General features: G+C 55.4%; 3 protein-coding genes across 3 annotated transcripts; 1 reads left to right on the top strand and 2 right to left on the bottom strand.

The window, feature by feature from the left end:
- Positions 1 to 240: 240 nt before the first annotated feature.
- Positions 241 to 1,727, bottom strand: F5144DRAFT_573548 (HD domain-containing protein). The gene is made up of 2 exons (XM_066788973.1): positions 1,203 to 1,727; positions 241 to 1,133 (listed from the first exon to the last, which is right to left on the bottom strand). The coding sequence occupies exons 1-2, from the start codon at positions 1,430 to 1,432 to the stop codon at positions 557 to 559; spliced, it is 807 nt and encodes a 268-aa protein (XP_066643428.1). The 5' UTR covers positions 1,433 to 1,727; the 3' UTR covers positions 241 to 556.
- A 479-nt stretch (positions 1,728 to 2,206) lies between these two features.
- F5144DRAFT_533690 (uncharacterized protein) lies at positions 2,207 to 4,083 on the bottom strand (the record flags this gene model as incomplete). Its single annotated transcript, XM_066786994.1, has 7 exons — positions 2,207 to 2,474; positions 2,576 to 2,679; positions 2,750 to 2,852; positions 2,921 to 3,222; positions 3,314 to 3,358; positions 3,448 to 3,738; positions 3,904 to 4,083. 7 exons carry the CDS (start codon positions 4,081 to 4,083, stop codon positions 2,207 to 2,209), a joined length of 1,293 nt encoding a protein of 430 aa, XP_066643429.1.
- Positions 4,084 to 5,270: 1,187 nt separating this feature from the next.
- F5144DRAFT_489514 (uncharacterized protein) lies at positions 5,271 to 6,535 on the top strand (the record flags this gene model as incomplete). The annotated part of the gene is made up of 2 exons (XM_066785732.1): positions 5,271 to 5,658; positions 5,718 to 6,535. 2 exons carry the CDS (start codon positions 5,271 to 5,273, stop codon positions 6,533 to 6,535), a joined length of 1,206 nt encoding a protein of 401 aa, XP_066643430.1.
- Between the last annotated feature and the right edge of the window lie 9,313 nt (positions 6,536 to 15,848).

Below are 15,848 nucleotides of genomic sequence, written 5' to 3' on the forward strand. Positions count from 1 at the left end.
TCAATTGCAATCTTCTCCCCCAGTTCATGCAGACAACAAGACACGAAACGAGCAAGTCGCAGTCAGTGGCTCTGCTCGCGAAGTGGATGCTGTGTGGAGTTCCGCCAAGTCTTGTGGTCGGATCTGTCACAAGGGGTCTGCTTTTGGCAAACGGTCTGGGCTTCTTGGTGGACCGTGCCGTGACCGAGCCTCCCGCTGTCAATTATTTCCACGTGGTTTCCGTAGTGAAGGTAGCAACGGGATGGATGTTATGGAGGCCAACTAGGTCTCGAGCTTTATTACCTATTTCCCATGTGATACCAGTGACGGGACCCTCGGTTGAACCAGTCCAAACTCCACCATCCACGCCAGATGCATCCCGAAGCTCGATCCCTCACGCCCCTCTATAAAGTATTGCAAACATCTCTTTCGCCTGAAAACCGTCTAAAACCTCGCGGTACCCCGTGTAGTCTCAAATGCAATGCAAATGCCAAATTCTAGGTGAACATCCCTCTATGGATGCGCTTCCTCCTCGCGAGCTTAAGCCATGCCAGAATTGACCGGAAATGCGGCACCCCTACTCTTTGCTGTAGTATGCATCCTGCTTCGCCTTGTGCGCGGGTGCAAGACCACCACCGACCCCGCTTCCGCCATCAACACGAGCCTGCCCCGCCCAGAAGTCGTCGCGCTCTTTCATGATCTCCTCCGCCCAGGCCATAACCTCCTCCAACACGATCTTTGTCTTGACATAGGTAAACTCGCCCAGATCCAGCCTCCCCTTTCCGCGCTTCTCGTACTCGATCATCTGCAGGAGGAGCTCCATCTTGTCGATGTCGTGGACGTAGAGGCTGTCAAGCGTCTTGGAGTCCTCGTATTCCTGCCAGATGGCCCGAATCTCGGACCCGACGTTCCCGCCGTCCACCTTGCCGAGCAGCCCCTGCGTGATGTAATCCATGGTCGTCGCCTCGCGCCGGCTCTTCTCGGGCTTCGCGACGTTGTCGACGGGCGTGATGTCGCCGACGATCGACTCGGCCATGTCGTGGATCAGGCACATCTTCATGCACTTGGCTAAGTCGAGCTTGGCGGCAAGGGCCGGGGGCGCCAGCATGCTCATCATTGACATCCGGTACATGTGGTCAGAAATGGACTCGCCCCTTGCACGCGGCGGTGCTTGTTAGCAAAGAGCGAGGCAAAGCAGGCGGGAGCACGGCTGAGGCACCTACCGGTCAATCCCGAATCTCCGCCATCCCTCCCGCTTGGTGGTCTTGAGGCGCTCGAGGAGGTGGAAGTACTCGACCGGCGAGCTTGTTCCCTCGACAGGCTTGCCCGTAGGAATGGTCTCGAGCACTTTTTCCACTGTCCATGGCTCGGTAATCGTCGGGTTCGGGTTGGGCACAATGCCAACATCCGCCAGGGTGTCGCCGTTCTCGGTTGGCTGTGCGCTTGGCGACATGGTTGCTGGCCTGTGATGGCAGCGGAGGAATGCACGATTCTTGAGGGGTGGAAAGACGGCCTACGATGTGGGTGGTTGTAAGGCCTGGTATATATTTTATTGGGAAGGAATGGAAGTGGGCATCAAACAGAAAATGGCCACAAGATGGTCCGTCGTAGGTACCAATAAGGCACCGGCGCCTCCGTCCATGCATCGGAAAGCCCATCTGAAAGTGGGATGGAAAGGGACTTTCTGCTTGGTGCCCCACTTTCGCACATCTCATGGCACCTCCTGGGAAACTGCGAGACACGGACCATTCATGCAATTATTTGCTACCAATCTGAATCACAATCATGGACGTATTTTCACATCACAACCAACGGAGGAATGTCCAGTATGTGCCTACCACGTCCGCACCTCAAAATAGTCGTCCACGTCCGGCGCACCGTTGATCAGCACCTGGAAGTCGGTGACCTTCCCAATCTTTTCCACCTGCAACTGCATCCTCGGGAATGGGTTGAGAGTCAAAATTGCAGGCTGTAGGCACCGGACTCGGCAATGCTGATTGACCTTCCCACGCTGCTTGACGTTTGCTATAGTCGACAACGGTTGCGTCGGGACGCGGGCGCGGAAGATGGGGAGCGAAGGGACATCTGACTTTTCGAAGGCGTTGGGCACCAGGGTGACTAGGGTGCGGGACACGGGAGAGTTCTGTGTAAAGCAAGGGCATGTCGTGGCCAGCGACCGGGTACAGAAAGCGAGGGTGCATGGCGACTGACGAATCGGCCGAAAGAGTCACCCGGGGGCTGGAGTCACCCAGGGGGTCACGGAAATGGAAAATGGGGAACACACCTTCCTGATGAACCAGGTGATCTCATCCCGATGCCTCACACCATCCCAGTAGCCGTAGCTCTGAGGCCAGAGGTGGCTTACAACACGCATCGCGGCTATAGGGGCGTGGGGGATTCCCAGCGGGTGTGGGATTGCGGGTGTTGGGATGTTGGCGTTGCCGCCAAAGGTCGTGGCGCAGGCAATTGCGGCGCCGTTTTTCACCGCGAGTTGTCTGCTCACGGCGATGTGAGTTTCACATTCTGCAGCCTCTCCATCTCCTCCTCTGTACCGCCCGTGGATAGAGTAGCTGACCGCCGGAAACTCTTGACTTACCCCCTTTCGCCCGTAAACTCGACGTATGGGCCGAGCATGGGATCGCTCTGCATCTCGGCTTTGAGGAACTCGTTGAGTCCAAAACCGCCGACAACAAGAACCACCTGTGCCCCGAAGCGAGGAGTTAGCACCCGTGAAATGGAGATGAACGAGGATCCTGGGGGTGGGACATACAGCGGGGTCAGCGCGGGTCGTGCTCTTGACCGCGACCATCTGCTTCTTGGCGAGTTGGATGATGCCGTTGGTGATTTCCTGATACACCTTGACAATCTCGGAGCTAGGATACGATTATGATGGTCAGTCAAACGCCACCAGAGTGTTTCAAGGTTGGATGCGTGGACTAACCCTTCAAGAGCGACCCGAAGGTCAGTCCCGTCCTGGAGTTTAAATTTGAGGGCGTAGGTGATGTTGGAAAGAGTTGCGGCAGGTTCCGACAGCGTCTCCTCCCACACGTTCCCAACCTCGGCTTCGACAAAGCCCAAGTCATCCGCCTGCACCTTGACCCCAAGGACGGATTCGATCTTCAGGATCGCCAAGGATAACAGGGCGCGTCGCATGAACATGTCACCGAGGAGTCGGCCTTCGCCCGGGACGCACTCTCGGACGGTGAGCGGCGTGAGAGTGTTTATGGTGTAAGAAATGAAATCCTATCTCTTGGTGAGACACCAAAAAGGGAGAAGAAAAAGAAGAGAAGAGAAGAGAAAAGCATCAGAGGCTATTCGCGGGAGACAGGCTTACCACAGTACCACCGCCAAGGTCAGCAATGACAACGGTCTGCCCTTCCTGTTGCAAGAGACTCGTCAGCCTGGCCCCTGCCAACAAGAGAGGCCTCGACCGGTAGAGCATGAAAGAAAGGTCGGGGGTACACAAACCTTCAGTGAGCGTTTCGTGACTGCACCGGGGATGACAGCTAGTGCCGCCGCTTCAGGCTCGTCGATGTGTCCAAGGCTGGCGCCCGGGTGAAGGATTGTCGACTCCTCGATGGACTTCCTCATCCGGCTGACCGTCTCTTCGCTCCACACAGCTGGGGTAGTGAACATGAAGAAGACATCTTCGTCGCTTGGGAAGGGGATGTTACGCCCGGCGAGTTGCGTTCGGATACGGTAACTCGCGTCTGCCCACAAACAGTCCAGATATTTTGTGACAGCACGGGCCCCTGTCCACTGCGCGATTCTGAGTTCATCCAAGGACTGTTGGACTAAATCCGAGGAACCTGGGAGCTCCGGGGCCTCCTGCGAGGTGAGGTCTTCGCAGTGAATAAGCGCAAGCTTGAACAGCCTCAAGGTCGACATCCCTTTGACGATGCCGGTGCCCCAGCTCTCAGGGACACTCTCGATATTGATACCCAAGGTGGTGGGCTGCATCTCCACGCCACGGGCATGGAGATGTACTGAAGTCGGCGGCGCATCGGGGCTCAGGCCAGGTCCCACCAAGCAGTACGAGATCCCGCTTGTCCTGTCAAGGGATAAATTAGCAGTGCCGCTGATGATCAGCCCAGGGAGAGACATGATCTGAACGGCCCAGTGGCGGTTGCACGGATGGTTGTAAAATGGGATGAACTTACGAGACCCCAAAGTCTACACCGATGCACAGGCGGTAGCGAGTCATGGTTTTCTGTGGTTGTGGTTCGTGCTGTTCAGGATTGTCTTTGTGGCGATAGTCAGGATGTAGGGATTGACAGTCGTTTGGGAAAAGAATTGAAATTGGAGATGGCGCGTGTCCGCTTGAAGTCGCTTCAGAGTAGGAGGAGAGTGTCAAGGGCAGAGAAAGGCACGGACATGCAGTAGCAAGACTTGGAAAGGGGTGCTGTTGTCGTTTCTCGTTTACGTGCAGGAGTCACAGGAGCTTGCCCAGCGCCCATCCGACGGCTGCAGGTGGCCTGCCTCATGTGATGAAATCCTGGATGGGATTTGATGAGTAGCTCCACCACAACGGCGCGTCAGTAGCGGGTGCGGGCGTTGCAGCCAGGCGCGGGCCAGCTCATATTTGCACGGTGTCTATGTAGTACAGAGCATTCTAGGTGCACACCTCTCAGAAAACAAGCCTGAACCCGTCCGTCGTCAAGGGAAACCCGGTCTTCGGGCGGAAATGCATGCACATATACATAGGTACATATGGTTAAGTCGCGGGTGTTGACCGGCAGGTCGACGGCAAGCAGCCGGGTCCGGTCCGGATGTTCCGTCGCAGCCTGGAGGTTACTTGCATGCGCCACTCGTATCTCAAAACGGAGGGGCTGTCGGGAATGGTCATCGCTTTCAGAACGCCGGAAACGGCGATGCCCGGGCCACCCCTGGGTAAAGGAGGAAAGGAGCCAGCCTCTTTGTGCCGGCTGCCCCTGAGGGCTTCCGAAACCCCATCCCCGTGTCAAGGGAGCGAGGTCTTCTGACGTCTTCTCCCCCCTCTCCCCGAGTCCTCTTCGCCCTCCACAGCAGAACGATATCCAGTGGTTTTTTCTTCCTTCTCTTAGGAATGAATAATACCAAGCCCTGTTTTCCAACAAGTTTCAGCTATCACGCACCCAGTCTACCTTGCGAAAATGCCCCAAAGCAAGCGTGCAAAGCCGAGCGAATCGCCGCCCGATAGCCCATCTACACCAGAGGAGCCGGATCAAGCAACGGTTCCGAGCGATATGGAGTCCAGCCGCTTGGGCCGGCAGCCAGCCAGTAAAAGAGACTGCACCAAGGTGTGTTGTCGAATGGGCGATTCTTGGGCGTACCATCTCCAGGCACTAAATGAATACGTAAACGGCCCTACCGTGGATGGACTGATAGATAGGGGTCGCTGGGGGTCGTTGGTCACCAAGGTGAAGGGTCAAGCTAGAGCTCTACGGCAGCTAGGCCTGGCGCCATGGAATGAGTTGGCTCCCGAGACGAAGGAGCGGTTAAGCAGCTGGTCTCCCGTCGCAAAACAGTTGTGGGAGTCTGATTTCACCGAGCATCGCGATGCCATGGTCCGGGCTTGGATCTGGCATTACCTTGACGACAACCTGTTTTCCTTTGCGGGCGGTATCCAGGAACAGTCGCTCGTCCCACTCAGCTCTCCCGTCTGGGAGCACTTTCGCGCATTTCGCCGGGATCTAAATGGTGAGGCACCTGGCACCTTTCTATCTGTGACCGGCCTAATGTACTGACGCCTTGTTTAGTCCTGCTTCACGACCCCAAGGGTTTCGATAACAACCTCTATCAACTCCAATTCTACTCGTGGAGCCGCATGGCAGAACACCTCGTTCGCAAGGGGCTCGGACAGCCAGACTCAGTCAAGGCGGGAGACTTGGTCCCCCATTACAAGAAACATCTCCGGCTGATCATCCAGGATGGAGGGAACAAACTTCCTGACGATGCTCATGATGGAGACTTGGAAATGCATTATGGCGACGTTTATGATTCTGCCGGCGGCCCTCCGCACTGGGCCATCAGGGAAGTCGCCAAAGCAGCCTTGGTTGCACAGTACTATGTTCATGGGACCAAACCCGGTAGCTACACCCTCAGATTCAGCCCGATTGGCTGCGGCAACATCTTTGGCTTTCACTTTGACGAGGACTGGATGAAGTTAAGCTCTCCGATCGAGCTCCCCAGTAGCCGACCAGATAGCGAGGAATTCCCGAACGTGCAGCTCGTCAGTGATCCCATGCTTGTCGTCAGCGGCCTTGATGGCCTAAGCTACGACAAAGAATTTACCTGCTGCGCCCCTATGGTCGTTGTCGCCCCTTGGACATTCGGGGGCGAGGAGGCTGCCCCGTTCATCTACCCCGGGTTTGAGAAAGGCTGGGAGGAGGCTCTAGAAAGCGGGAGGCAAGAACTCAGAGCGAGGATGAAGAAGGTAGAGGAGGATGCAAAGGCGGGGGCGGAGGGCGCAGACGGCCCGGCGAATAACACTATTAGCGAGGCACCCCGGGCGACGCAGAACCACGCTCCCCATGAAGGAAAGTCGGAAGAACAGGCCGAACAGTTGAAGGATTAGAAGGCCTGGGGGCTTGTTTCCGTCCTTGGTGTCCATCATTCCTTAGCCATTGGTGGTGAATGGCCACATTTTGAAGTTCTTGATCTTTCATGTTTGTTCCCTATGTTCGCAACCAGACATCTAATCTGACCTTGGTGACCAAAACGCTGCACACGACACTGCCATGTTCTTCCCATTGCCAAATCAGCCGGTCCCTCATTGTCATCTTGATCCTGAGTACCATACACGATCTCCCAGATTCCCAAGTGACGAGGATGATCACCGCTCGCTCAGTCCATCGTGCCCCTCCTCCACTCCTCCATACACCCCAGTCAGCCCAAGCTCAAACGCTAATTGGAATCATGAGAAGTGAGGCGGCCCCGGCATCGTACTCGTTGCTCAATTCTCTTGCAGTTTGCTTGAGGGTCCCGCCACTGCCCGCTCTCGGTGTTTGCTGGAAGGGGCCTCTATCGGGCGGAGAGTATTGCATTTTGGGTTTTACAATCGGATAGGTACGGATGGATATGTAGGTACCTAGACAGAACAGGGTCCACGGGGATACATGACACAGAGACAGGCGGTGCGTTGAAACCAACTCATGATCCGGACGAAGCAACTCTGCAACTAAGGTACCTTACCCGGCGAATGGCGTCAATGACGGCGCCGAGTGTGCCGCCCGTTCTGTACCGAGCCGGCGGTGAAAAGTTGCCTCATCATCCGTCGGCCAATCACAACCCTTCAGAAATCACCGCAATCTCTGTCCAAACAACATCTGGCTGAGGTCGGACATTCTAACGGCGGTAGCTACCTCTAGCTTGGACCTTGCGCAGCTTTCCGGCCTCATCACCCCTATGAGTCATTGATGCCTTTTTGGGCTGCTGGCGATGCCAAATCCAGAGTGTGAAAAGTGCGGACCGCGGGAGGCTACCTGGCTGAGTGTGATGTGGCTATCATGCGGCAAGCCGCAGAATCTCGTATTCGCTTCAATAGTCCAGGCTATGGCTGCCAAAAGCGTCATCACCGTCTGTATGTAGACGACTGGACGGGAAGCCATCCGGTAACTCATTTCCTTTTTTGGGAGAGTACCTATCACGCGCGCACGGCTTTACGCATGGGTGCATCATATGTGTATCACCATGTGGACAGAGTGCATATGTGGCTGGCTCCAAACTTGGAATGGATGCAGAGCGTGAAGAAGGCATAAACGGGACATGAAAGGAGTGGACAGCAGCATTGTCACGTCAATAGGTACCTACCTTACCTACCATAGCGCGCCAGGGGGGGTTGTAAAATGATCGAGTTCTCCTCCTTGAACTGTAGCGATGGTCCGTGCGCCAGCCAAAACGGGAAGGCGGTGGGCTGCATGATTCGCCGCCCTACTTTGGGACACAAATCATGGAACTTCGCTCCAACAGCCACCATTTTCATCCAGCAGAACGCACGAATACCAAGAAGTTCTTGATTCAAGAAAATACGCAAAACTCTCAATTCTGCTGCGAGAAAAGGAGAATAAAGACCGTTGCTTCCAGGCCGAGGTTAGTCTGACCCCCAGACTGCCACGTGAATGCAGTCCTCTACGCTGTCTTGCGTGACTTCCTGTTGCCGCACCTCCTGCCGTGAAATTGGGGCGGTTGCCGGGACGGCCTTCACTGCCGAGCTTTTGGATTTGTTATTCCGGCCTCGCTTGGACGCCGGAGGTCCTTCTACCTCGGCTAGGTCCTCCGATTCCCATTCGGAGGCCCGGCGCCGAACCGACGGCTTCGTTGGCCGGGGATTCAACCCGGAGGACGAAACCGGTCTTCCTGCGGCTACCGGCATCGAAGAGGAGGGCGTTGCGAATGGCCCCGTCCCGCGAGGCCGTCCCTTTACGGCCGTGATTACGTCTGGCTCTTTGAGGCGGAGAAAGGGGTACTCTGCCTCCAGGGATCTCTCCAACCACCAAAAAGGGGCGAAATCGGCCTTCGTGAGAACTCCTTCCGCGTTGAGTTTCTCCTGTAGCTTGTGGGTGCAGGGAAGCCCCCACTGCTGCGTAAAGCGCCCTGAACAAGGAGGGAGTGGTGGCGACCGGCCTAATCCAGCGGCAACCACCCGTTTATTTCGTTCGTTCACCTTGTTGATCGCCTTGTAGCAGACCTCCCGAGTTGTGGCCCCCAGCCACTCAAAACTTCTCCCGGTATATTCATAACGCTGGCGGTTCTTCTGGGCTGCGATCTTCTCCGTGAAAGTGACTTTCTTGGCTTGAAGCATCTCCTTAATGACTTCATGGACTTTGAAGAGAGAGGAGAGACCACTAATGAGATATTCCCTTCAGCTCCCGATGAGAAGACTCCGTGGGCGACGTGGTACGCTGGCCGAAGTTGCGGTACCGGGACACCCAGGGCCCGGCCCACTCCTTCTTGTACGGCATATACCGCTCTTCAAGGTAGGCAACGATGCTCTGCTGATCAGAGAACGACTCTTTTAACTGGGTCCACGCCTTTTCAAAGTCTTCTTCACTGATTGTATAGACCATGAACTTCCACAAGACATATAGGCCGGCCTTGGTATGGGGCAACTCCTCAGGGCTCGGGAGTCTTATGCCTGATTCGGTGCCGGGAATAGCTTCACCTGTCTCGTCAACCCGGGCAGGAGCGTTGAGGAGAGACAAAGTTAGCTGATCTTCTTCGTCGAGAAGCATCGGGTCCGCCGTGGCTTCATCCCGCGTGTTTGCCGTGTTGGGGTTGGCTAGCTCTTTCCACTTGCGCTTGAAGTGAGGACAACGTTGCGGTTGACATGAAACAGACAGATCTGTTGCTGAACATGGGGAAAGACTGCTGTGAGGGCGTTCTTTAGAGCCTTCTCACAATCGGTGATGATGACTTCTGGGATGGGGACGTCGTGCTGTAGACGCAATGCCTGAAGCTGATGCGTCAACCAAGTGAAGCCGTCTTCTCTCTCATTATCCACCAGGCCGAAGGCTACGTTGAAGTTGGTAGATAGGTTCGTGACGCCTGTCACCTGGAATAACGGCATCTTGAAGCGGTTAGTTTTGTAGGTGTTGTCCAAATGAAGGACTGTTGAGAACCGTTTCCACATCTCCAGGCACCATGGATAAGTCCAGAATAGACCTATCACCTTATCAACGTCCTCCAGAGAATACCGAACGACATGATCGATATCATGCTCCTCGAGAATCTTGATCAGGGCTTGAGTTGGGTTGTGTCCGTCGAGTTTGTCCCGTTGCAGCCGTTCCCGGTAATTGGTTACATCCTTGGTCGTGAAGACAGTGTGATGGTAGCGCTTTTGAAGGAATAAGACGATATCTCTAGGACGTTGGGCGGGATTCAGAGACAGGGCTTCCACGTCCTTCTTCATCGCGTCTGACAGTCCCCGATGGACGGCGTGAGTGGTCAGCTCTGCCGGATTCTCTCCGCTGGTGTCGTGATTATGGTACTGGTTGGCGATCTCGAAAGTCCACTGCCGGTCGTTCTCCTTCAAGGCTTTAGCAACGCCTCGCCAGTGGCACCCTGTCTTGGAAGTCGTGGTCTTGCGGACGGTTGCGATAGAAGGTCTGGCTTGTCCCCGGTCGCAGTAGAGATCAAAACGCGTGGCTTGTCCGTTGATGTAGTTCGAAGCTCGCCTCTTCACAAATCCCAGACCATAGGACTTCCCCTAAAAGTTCAGATCAAGCAAGAGCTCGTTGCAGGAGGCGTAAGCCGGGCCAGTGAGGAGACGGTGGCCTGGCGGGATGCTTGGTGGTGCGGGTGCACCATAAGGAGACCCTGTCAAGACAGCCTCTGGTTGGAGTGAAGCCGGTAACTCTTCCATGTCCTGCAGACTACCCAATGACATATAATTGATAAGAAAACCTGAAATCGAAGAATCAGCACTTGAATAATCCATTCTAAATGCTTAAATGAGGGGTGTTCTCACTGCGCCGTTGTGGAATCGTAACCCTCCCGGAGGCACTGGGCCTATAGGGCCTTAGCATGCTAACTACATCCGGATCAAATCGTTTTGCCTTTGACTCGTTCAAGCCCCCTACCCTTCCTTCTTTCTCGCTGCACCATTTACCTCTTGCCTTAGGCTGTGGGGGTGTGTTGTCACGATTATGGCCATATGCAGGGCCGCGCGGGGGCCGCGCGGGAAGCGCCCCCGAGCCAATCATTAGGAAGAAGGTTTCAGCTAATCATAGAAGGAACATTTGGAACGATTGGAACGACAGGAACGAGGCATCGTTCCTCGTCGTTCCCAATGTTCCCATCGTTCCTATGATCGCGGAGGCAGGAACCAGATAGGTATATAGTCACTCATTCTGGAGAGCTCTGGGAGTTCTCCAGTTAGCAATCACAACTACAGTTCGCTATAAGCTCGAGAGCCTACTGTTGAGACAAGTCTTGTTGTGCACCCTCTGGCTGCACCGAACCTAAGCACCCTTGAGAGATTACCTTCGACCGAAGCTGAACCCTAACAGGACAGGGTCCAGGACAGGTTCGTCACACGTTGCTAACTCCCTTTAACTCTGTTACAGTTCAGGATTGAAGGTAAAACGGCACCATGGCCACCCCCGCGCCCACTACCGAACAGATGCGAGAAGCCATCGAGGAGATCGGAGCCCGAGTCGCTGTGACTGAGACCAAACTCGCTGCGACTGAGACCAAACTCGCTGCAACCGAGACCAAGCTCGCCGCGGCTAAGAACGAGCTCACGGCAACCAAGAACGACAACGCGGCACTGAAGGTCCGACTCGAGGCAACCGAGGCTCACGCTAAAGAGCCGACCAAGGATAGAGTCAAACTCGAACAACCCGAGAAGTACGGAGGAGACAGAGAGGCGCTGCCCGGATGGATCACGGCGATGCGCAACTACATCGACCACAACTCCCACCAGTTCACCACTGAGGCATCTAAGACCAGATATGCCGCCACCCGACTCAAGGACACGGCACTCAGGTGGTTCTCAGGAGTGCTGGAGGACTATCTCGGGAACGCAGAACATCAGCCCTTCACCAGACGGGTTTTCGAGGACCACGCCGAGTTCGAGACCGAGATTCAGAAGGTGTTCGGAGACAAGAATGAGAAGTTGCACGCGCAGGAACGGCTCAGCAAGCTACGACAAACCAAGTCCGCAATGGCCTACGCCGCTATATTTCGACAAGACTCCATGAAGGCAGAAATCAACGACGAGGGGCTCAAGAAAATGTTCTATGACGGCCTGAAGGAGGACGTCAAGGACGAATTGTACCAGAAGGACGAAGTCGACACGCTGGATGCATACATCGCCCTGGCCATCAAGATCGACGAACGCCAGTACGCCCGCAAGCAACAAAGGAAGGGCGCAAAGACGTATCACGCGGACAGCCACAAGGCCAACGACAAGAAGAAGCGACAGCACAAGAGCACTTCTTATGGCACGCACTCAGGGGCCATGGATATCGACGCTGCCCAGACGCAATGGGCAGGAAAGAAGGGTGGCGCCAAGGACAAATCAGGCATCACCTGCTACAATTGCGGCAAGAAGGGACACTTCAAGCGCGACTGCCGCAGCAAGAAGGAATGGCGACCGGTTCCAGGGAAGGAAGCCGCCACCATCGGCGAGATCCACGTGGACAGGGTCTGCTTCCCACGCTACGCCTACCGAGAAGCACAGGAACAAAGGAGAGCCCAAGGGGACGACGCCCAGGATTGGGACGACTACTGGTCCCGGCATCAGTACCTCAGCAGAGGGAAACCGACCTCGGACCTGGAAGCAGCAGGACTGAGAGGGGTGAACGGGAGATTCCAGCTTATGAAGGAAGACCACCCGCGGATGAACCCCAGCAGAAGGGATCACGCCCACCTACCATGGTTCCAGTCTGTGGCACACGAATGTCGCTACCATTTCCAGGCCAAGTTCCAGTCAAACCACTGGCCTGTCAGGCCGCAAAACGAACGGGAGGAGCCAGTACCCACGACATGGGTCTACGACCACGGAGCTGCACCCGCAGCACTGCTCTGGAAGATGGACATGATTCCCGACGGCAGGCTTAGGATCAGCCCTAAGAACGCTTGGCCGGAAGGATGCAACGACCCCCGAGGGACGAATCGTTGCGAACAGGCGGACTGCCTAGTACACGCAGACGCCAAATTGGAGGAGCACGCGCGATCACAGGCGCAACGCAATCGACCTCGACCCACGCGAGCGCAGCGGCGCGAGAACAGACAGCCAATGGAGCCACAGATAATGCAATGGCTCCAGGAGCACCAAACGATCGATGCCGCAAGCCAAGGTGCGGATAGGGACGCCTTGATGTACCACGAGAGCTTGGGAAACGGCTCAGGGCCCTCCGAGGGGCCCGACGATCTCTAACTCCAGAACAACGGAGACAGGCCGCGCAGCACAGGAAGAACTGGCGCAAGCAAAAGCCTTACATCGACCTCCCAGCAGACGAATACGAAGTAGCTGCTGTACGGAACACCAAGCCGGACAACAGGCTCTGGATCACAGCGCGATGGGGAAAATGCGAAGCCCTCGCGTTGGTGGATGGGGGAGCACAGATGAATCTTATCTCGCCCACATTCGTGAATCAACTCAGAATTCCATGGAGGATCAAGAAAAAAGAATACATCGTCAAGGGACCATTCGACACACAATGGGCACGACGAGAGACAGAACCGCTCGATATGGAGGTGGTAGGGAAAACCACCCAAGTGGTATTCGACATCGTGGACATGGGACCAGAGAAAGACATGATTCTCGGACGCCCATGGCACAAGGACTACAACCCAGACATCAGTTGGAAGGGAGATGGCCATCTGCGACCGCGAGAACCGCGGGAGCATCCAACCGACTTGATGGGAGAACGCGCAGAACAGGAGCCACGGATGAGCAGAGGGTCAGGACGAACCCCCTCTACGGGCCCACCGCAGGAAGCAGCAAGTGCAGAGGAACGCACTCTGGAATCCGGAAGAAGCGGCACACGACAACAGAAGCAGACACGGGAGGCACGAACCATCGCCGTCGTCTCAGTCAACGAGCACGGAAAGCTCAAACACGAAGCATGGGTCAACCGGAAAGAAGCAGCAAGCATTGAGCTGCCAGCACAAGAGGTCAAGGTACTCGAAGCATCATTCATCGAGTCAGGGAACAAGTTTGCGTACTACGAAGGTACGCCGAAAAATGCAACAACGGGGAAGATCCCAGACGACTACAAGGGGCACCCGGCATTCACAGCAAAGCATCTTACAGGGCTACCTGATCACGGACCTTGGGACCACGAGATCAAACTCAAGGAAGGAGCCCAGTTGAAGTTCTTCAAGGTGTACCACACCAACGAGAAGCAAGATGCAGAGTTGAGGAGCTATCTCGAAAAGAATCTCGAGATCGGACACATCAGACCATCAACATCTCCGGCAGGCTATCCAGTCCTCTTCGTCCCAAAGAAGGATGGGAAGCTCAGGATGTGTGTGGACTACCGACAGCTGAATAACGAGACGGTGAAGAACCGCTACCCATTGCCACTGATCGCGAGGCTTCGAGATCAGCTGTCAGGGGCACAATACTACACCCGCCTCGACCTTCCAACCGCCTACGCCCACATTCGCATCAAGGAGGGAGACGAATGGAAGACGGCTTTCCGAACACCCTACGGGCACTACGAGTACCTCGTCATGCCATTCGGATTAACCAACGCACCAGCGACATTTCAAGCCGCCATCGACCACGCAATTCGACATTGCCTCGATAAATTCGCAGTCTGTTATTTGGATGACATCCTCATCTACTCCAAGACGCTCGAAGAACACAAGGAACACGTGCGGCAGGTGCTGGACGCACTGCACGAGCACAAGTTGTCAGTCAACAAGGACAAAAGCGAGTTTCATGTCAAAAGGACGGTGTTTCTGGGTTACGAGATCTCCCCAGGATGGGTCAAGATCGAACCCGAGAAGCTAGAAGCCGTCAGGACGTGGCCGACACCGACAAATGCCACCGAAGTCAGAGGATTCATCGGATTCGCCAACTTTGTCAGGATGTTCATCAAGAATGTTGGCGACATCGCGAGACCCCTACACGAACTCACGAAGAAGGATGCCACATTCCAGTGGAAACAGGAGCACGAGCAGGCTTTCCAACGAATCCGCGACGCGATAATCGCCGATCCAGTGCTCATGCTGCCTGACCCCAGCACACCGTTCGAAGTCGAAGCCGACGCCTCGGACTTCGCGATCGGAGGACAGCTTGGTCAGAGGGACAAGGACGGCAAGCTTCACCCAGTTGCGTTTTTCTCCAAGAAACTCGAAGGACCAAGGCTCAACTACCCGATCCACGACAAGGAGCTTCTCGCAATCATCGAAGCATTCCAAGAATGGAGACCCTACCTCAGCGGTACGACACACGAAGTTCAGGTGTACACAGACCACAAGAACCTACGATATTTCACCACCACCAAGGTGTTGAACGGACGACAAACTCGATGGGCAGAATTCCTGTCCGAATTCAACTTCACGATCCACTACAAGAGAGGCTCAGAGAACGCACGAGCAGACGCCTTGAGTAGGAGAGCGGATCACCACGACAACGCATCTGAAGCCTCACCACCATTGCTACATCAGCAGACAGACGGATCGCTACGGCACGCTTCCCAACCGACTGAAGACTACGAGATCGCAGCGCTTCAGCAGCAGTCGGAAGATCCCGAAGCCAGGCCTCTGCAACCGTTTGTAGAATGCTGTGCGGTCTTCAGAGAACAACGATTGGAACGAGATTTCCAAGGAATCATCGCGGACGACAAGCGCGATGCATGGCAAGAAGAGCCAGAATCCAAGATCGCAGGATTGCGACTTGAAGGAACGAGACTCTGGTACCACGCCAAGGCCTACGTCAGGCCCAGCGACCAAAAGGAGCTCATTCGGGAAATCCACGAGTCGAAGCTCGGAGGACACATGGGAATCAGCAAGACAATTGCGAAGGTCAAGCAGAATTACGACTTCCCAGGAATCAAGCAAGCGACAGAAGAGGTCCTGGCGGAGTGCGACCTCTGCGGACGAAGCAAGCCAGGACGGCACAAGCCATACGGACTATTGCAACCATTGCCAGTCGCAGAAAGACCATGGAGCTCGGTGACGATGGACTTCATCACCAAGCTTCCGACATCCAAGGACTCAGCGACGGGAACGAAGTACGACAGCATCCTCACAGTGGTGGATAGACTCACCAAATGGAGCTACTTCCTTCCCTACAAGGAGTCATGGTCGACAGAACAACTCGCAGACGTGATCTACCGCAACGTCACCTCGGTCCATGGATGGCCGGAGGAATGGATCACGGACAGAGACACCAAGTTCGCATCAAAGTTTTGGCAAGCTCTGATGACGAA

Source organism: Chaetomium tenue (genome assembly GCF_020726465.1).
Source record: "Chaetomium tenue strain MPI-SDFR-AT-0079 chromosome Unknown F5144scaffold_4, whole genome shotgun sequence".
Classification (NCBI taxonomy): domain Eukaryota; kingdom Fungi; phylum Ascomycota; class Sordariomycetes; order Sordariales; family Chaetomiaceae; genus Chaetomium; species Chaetomium tenue.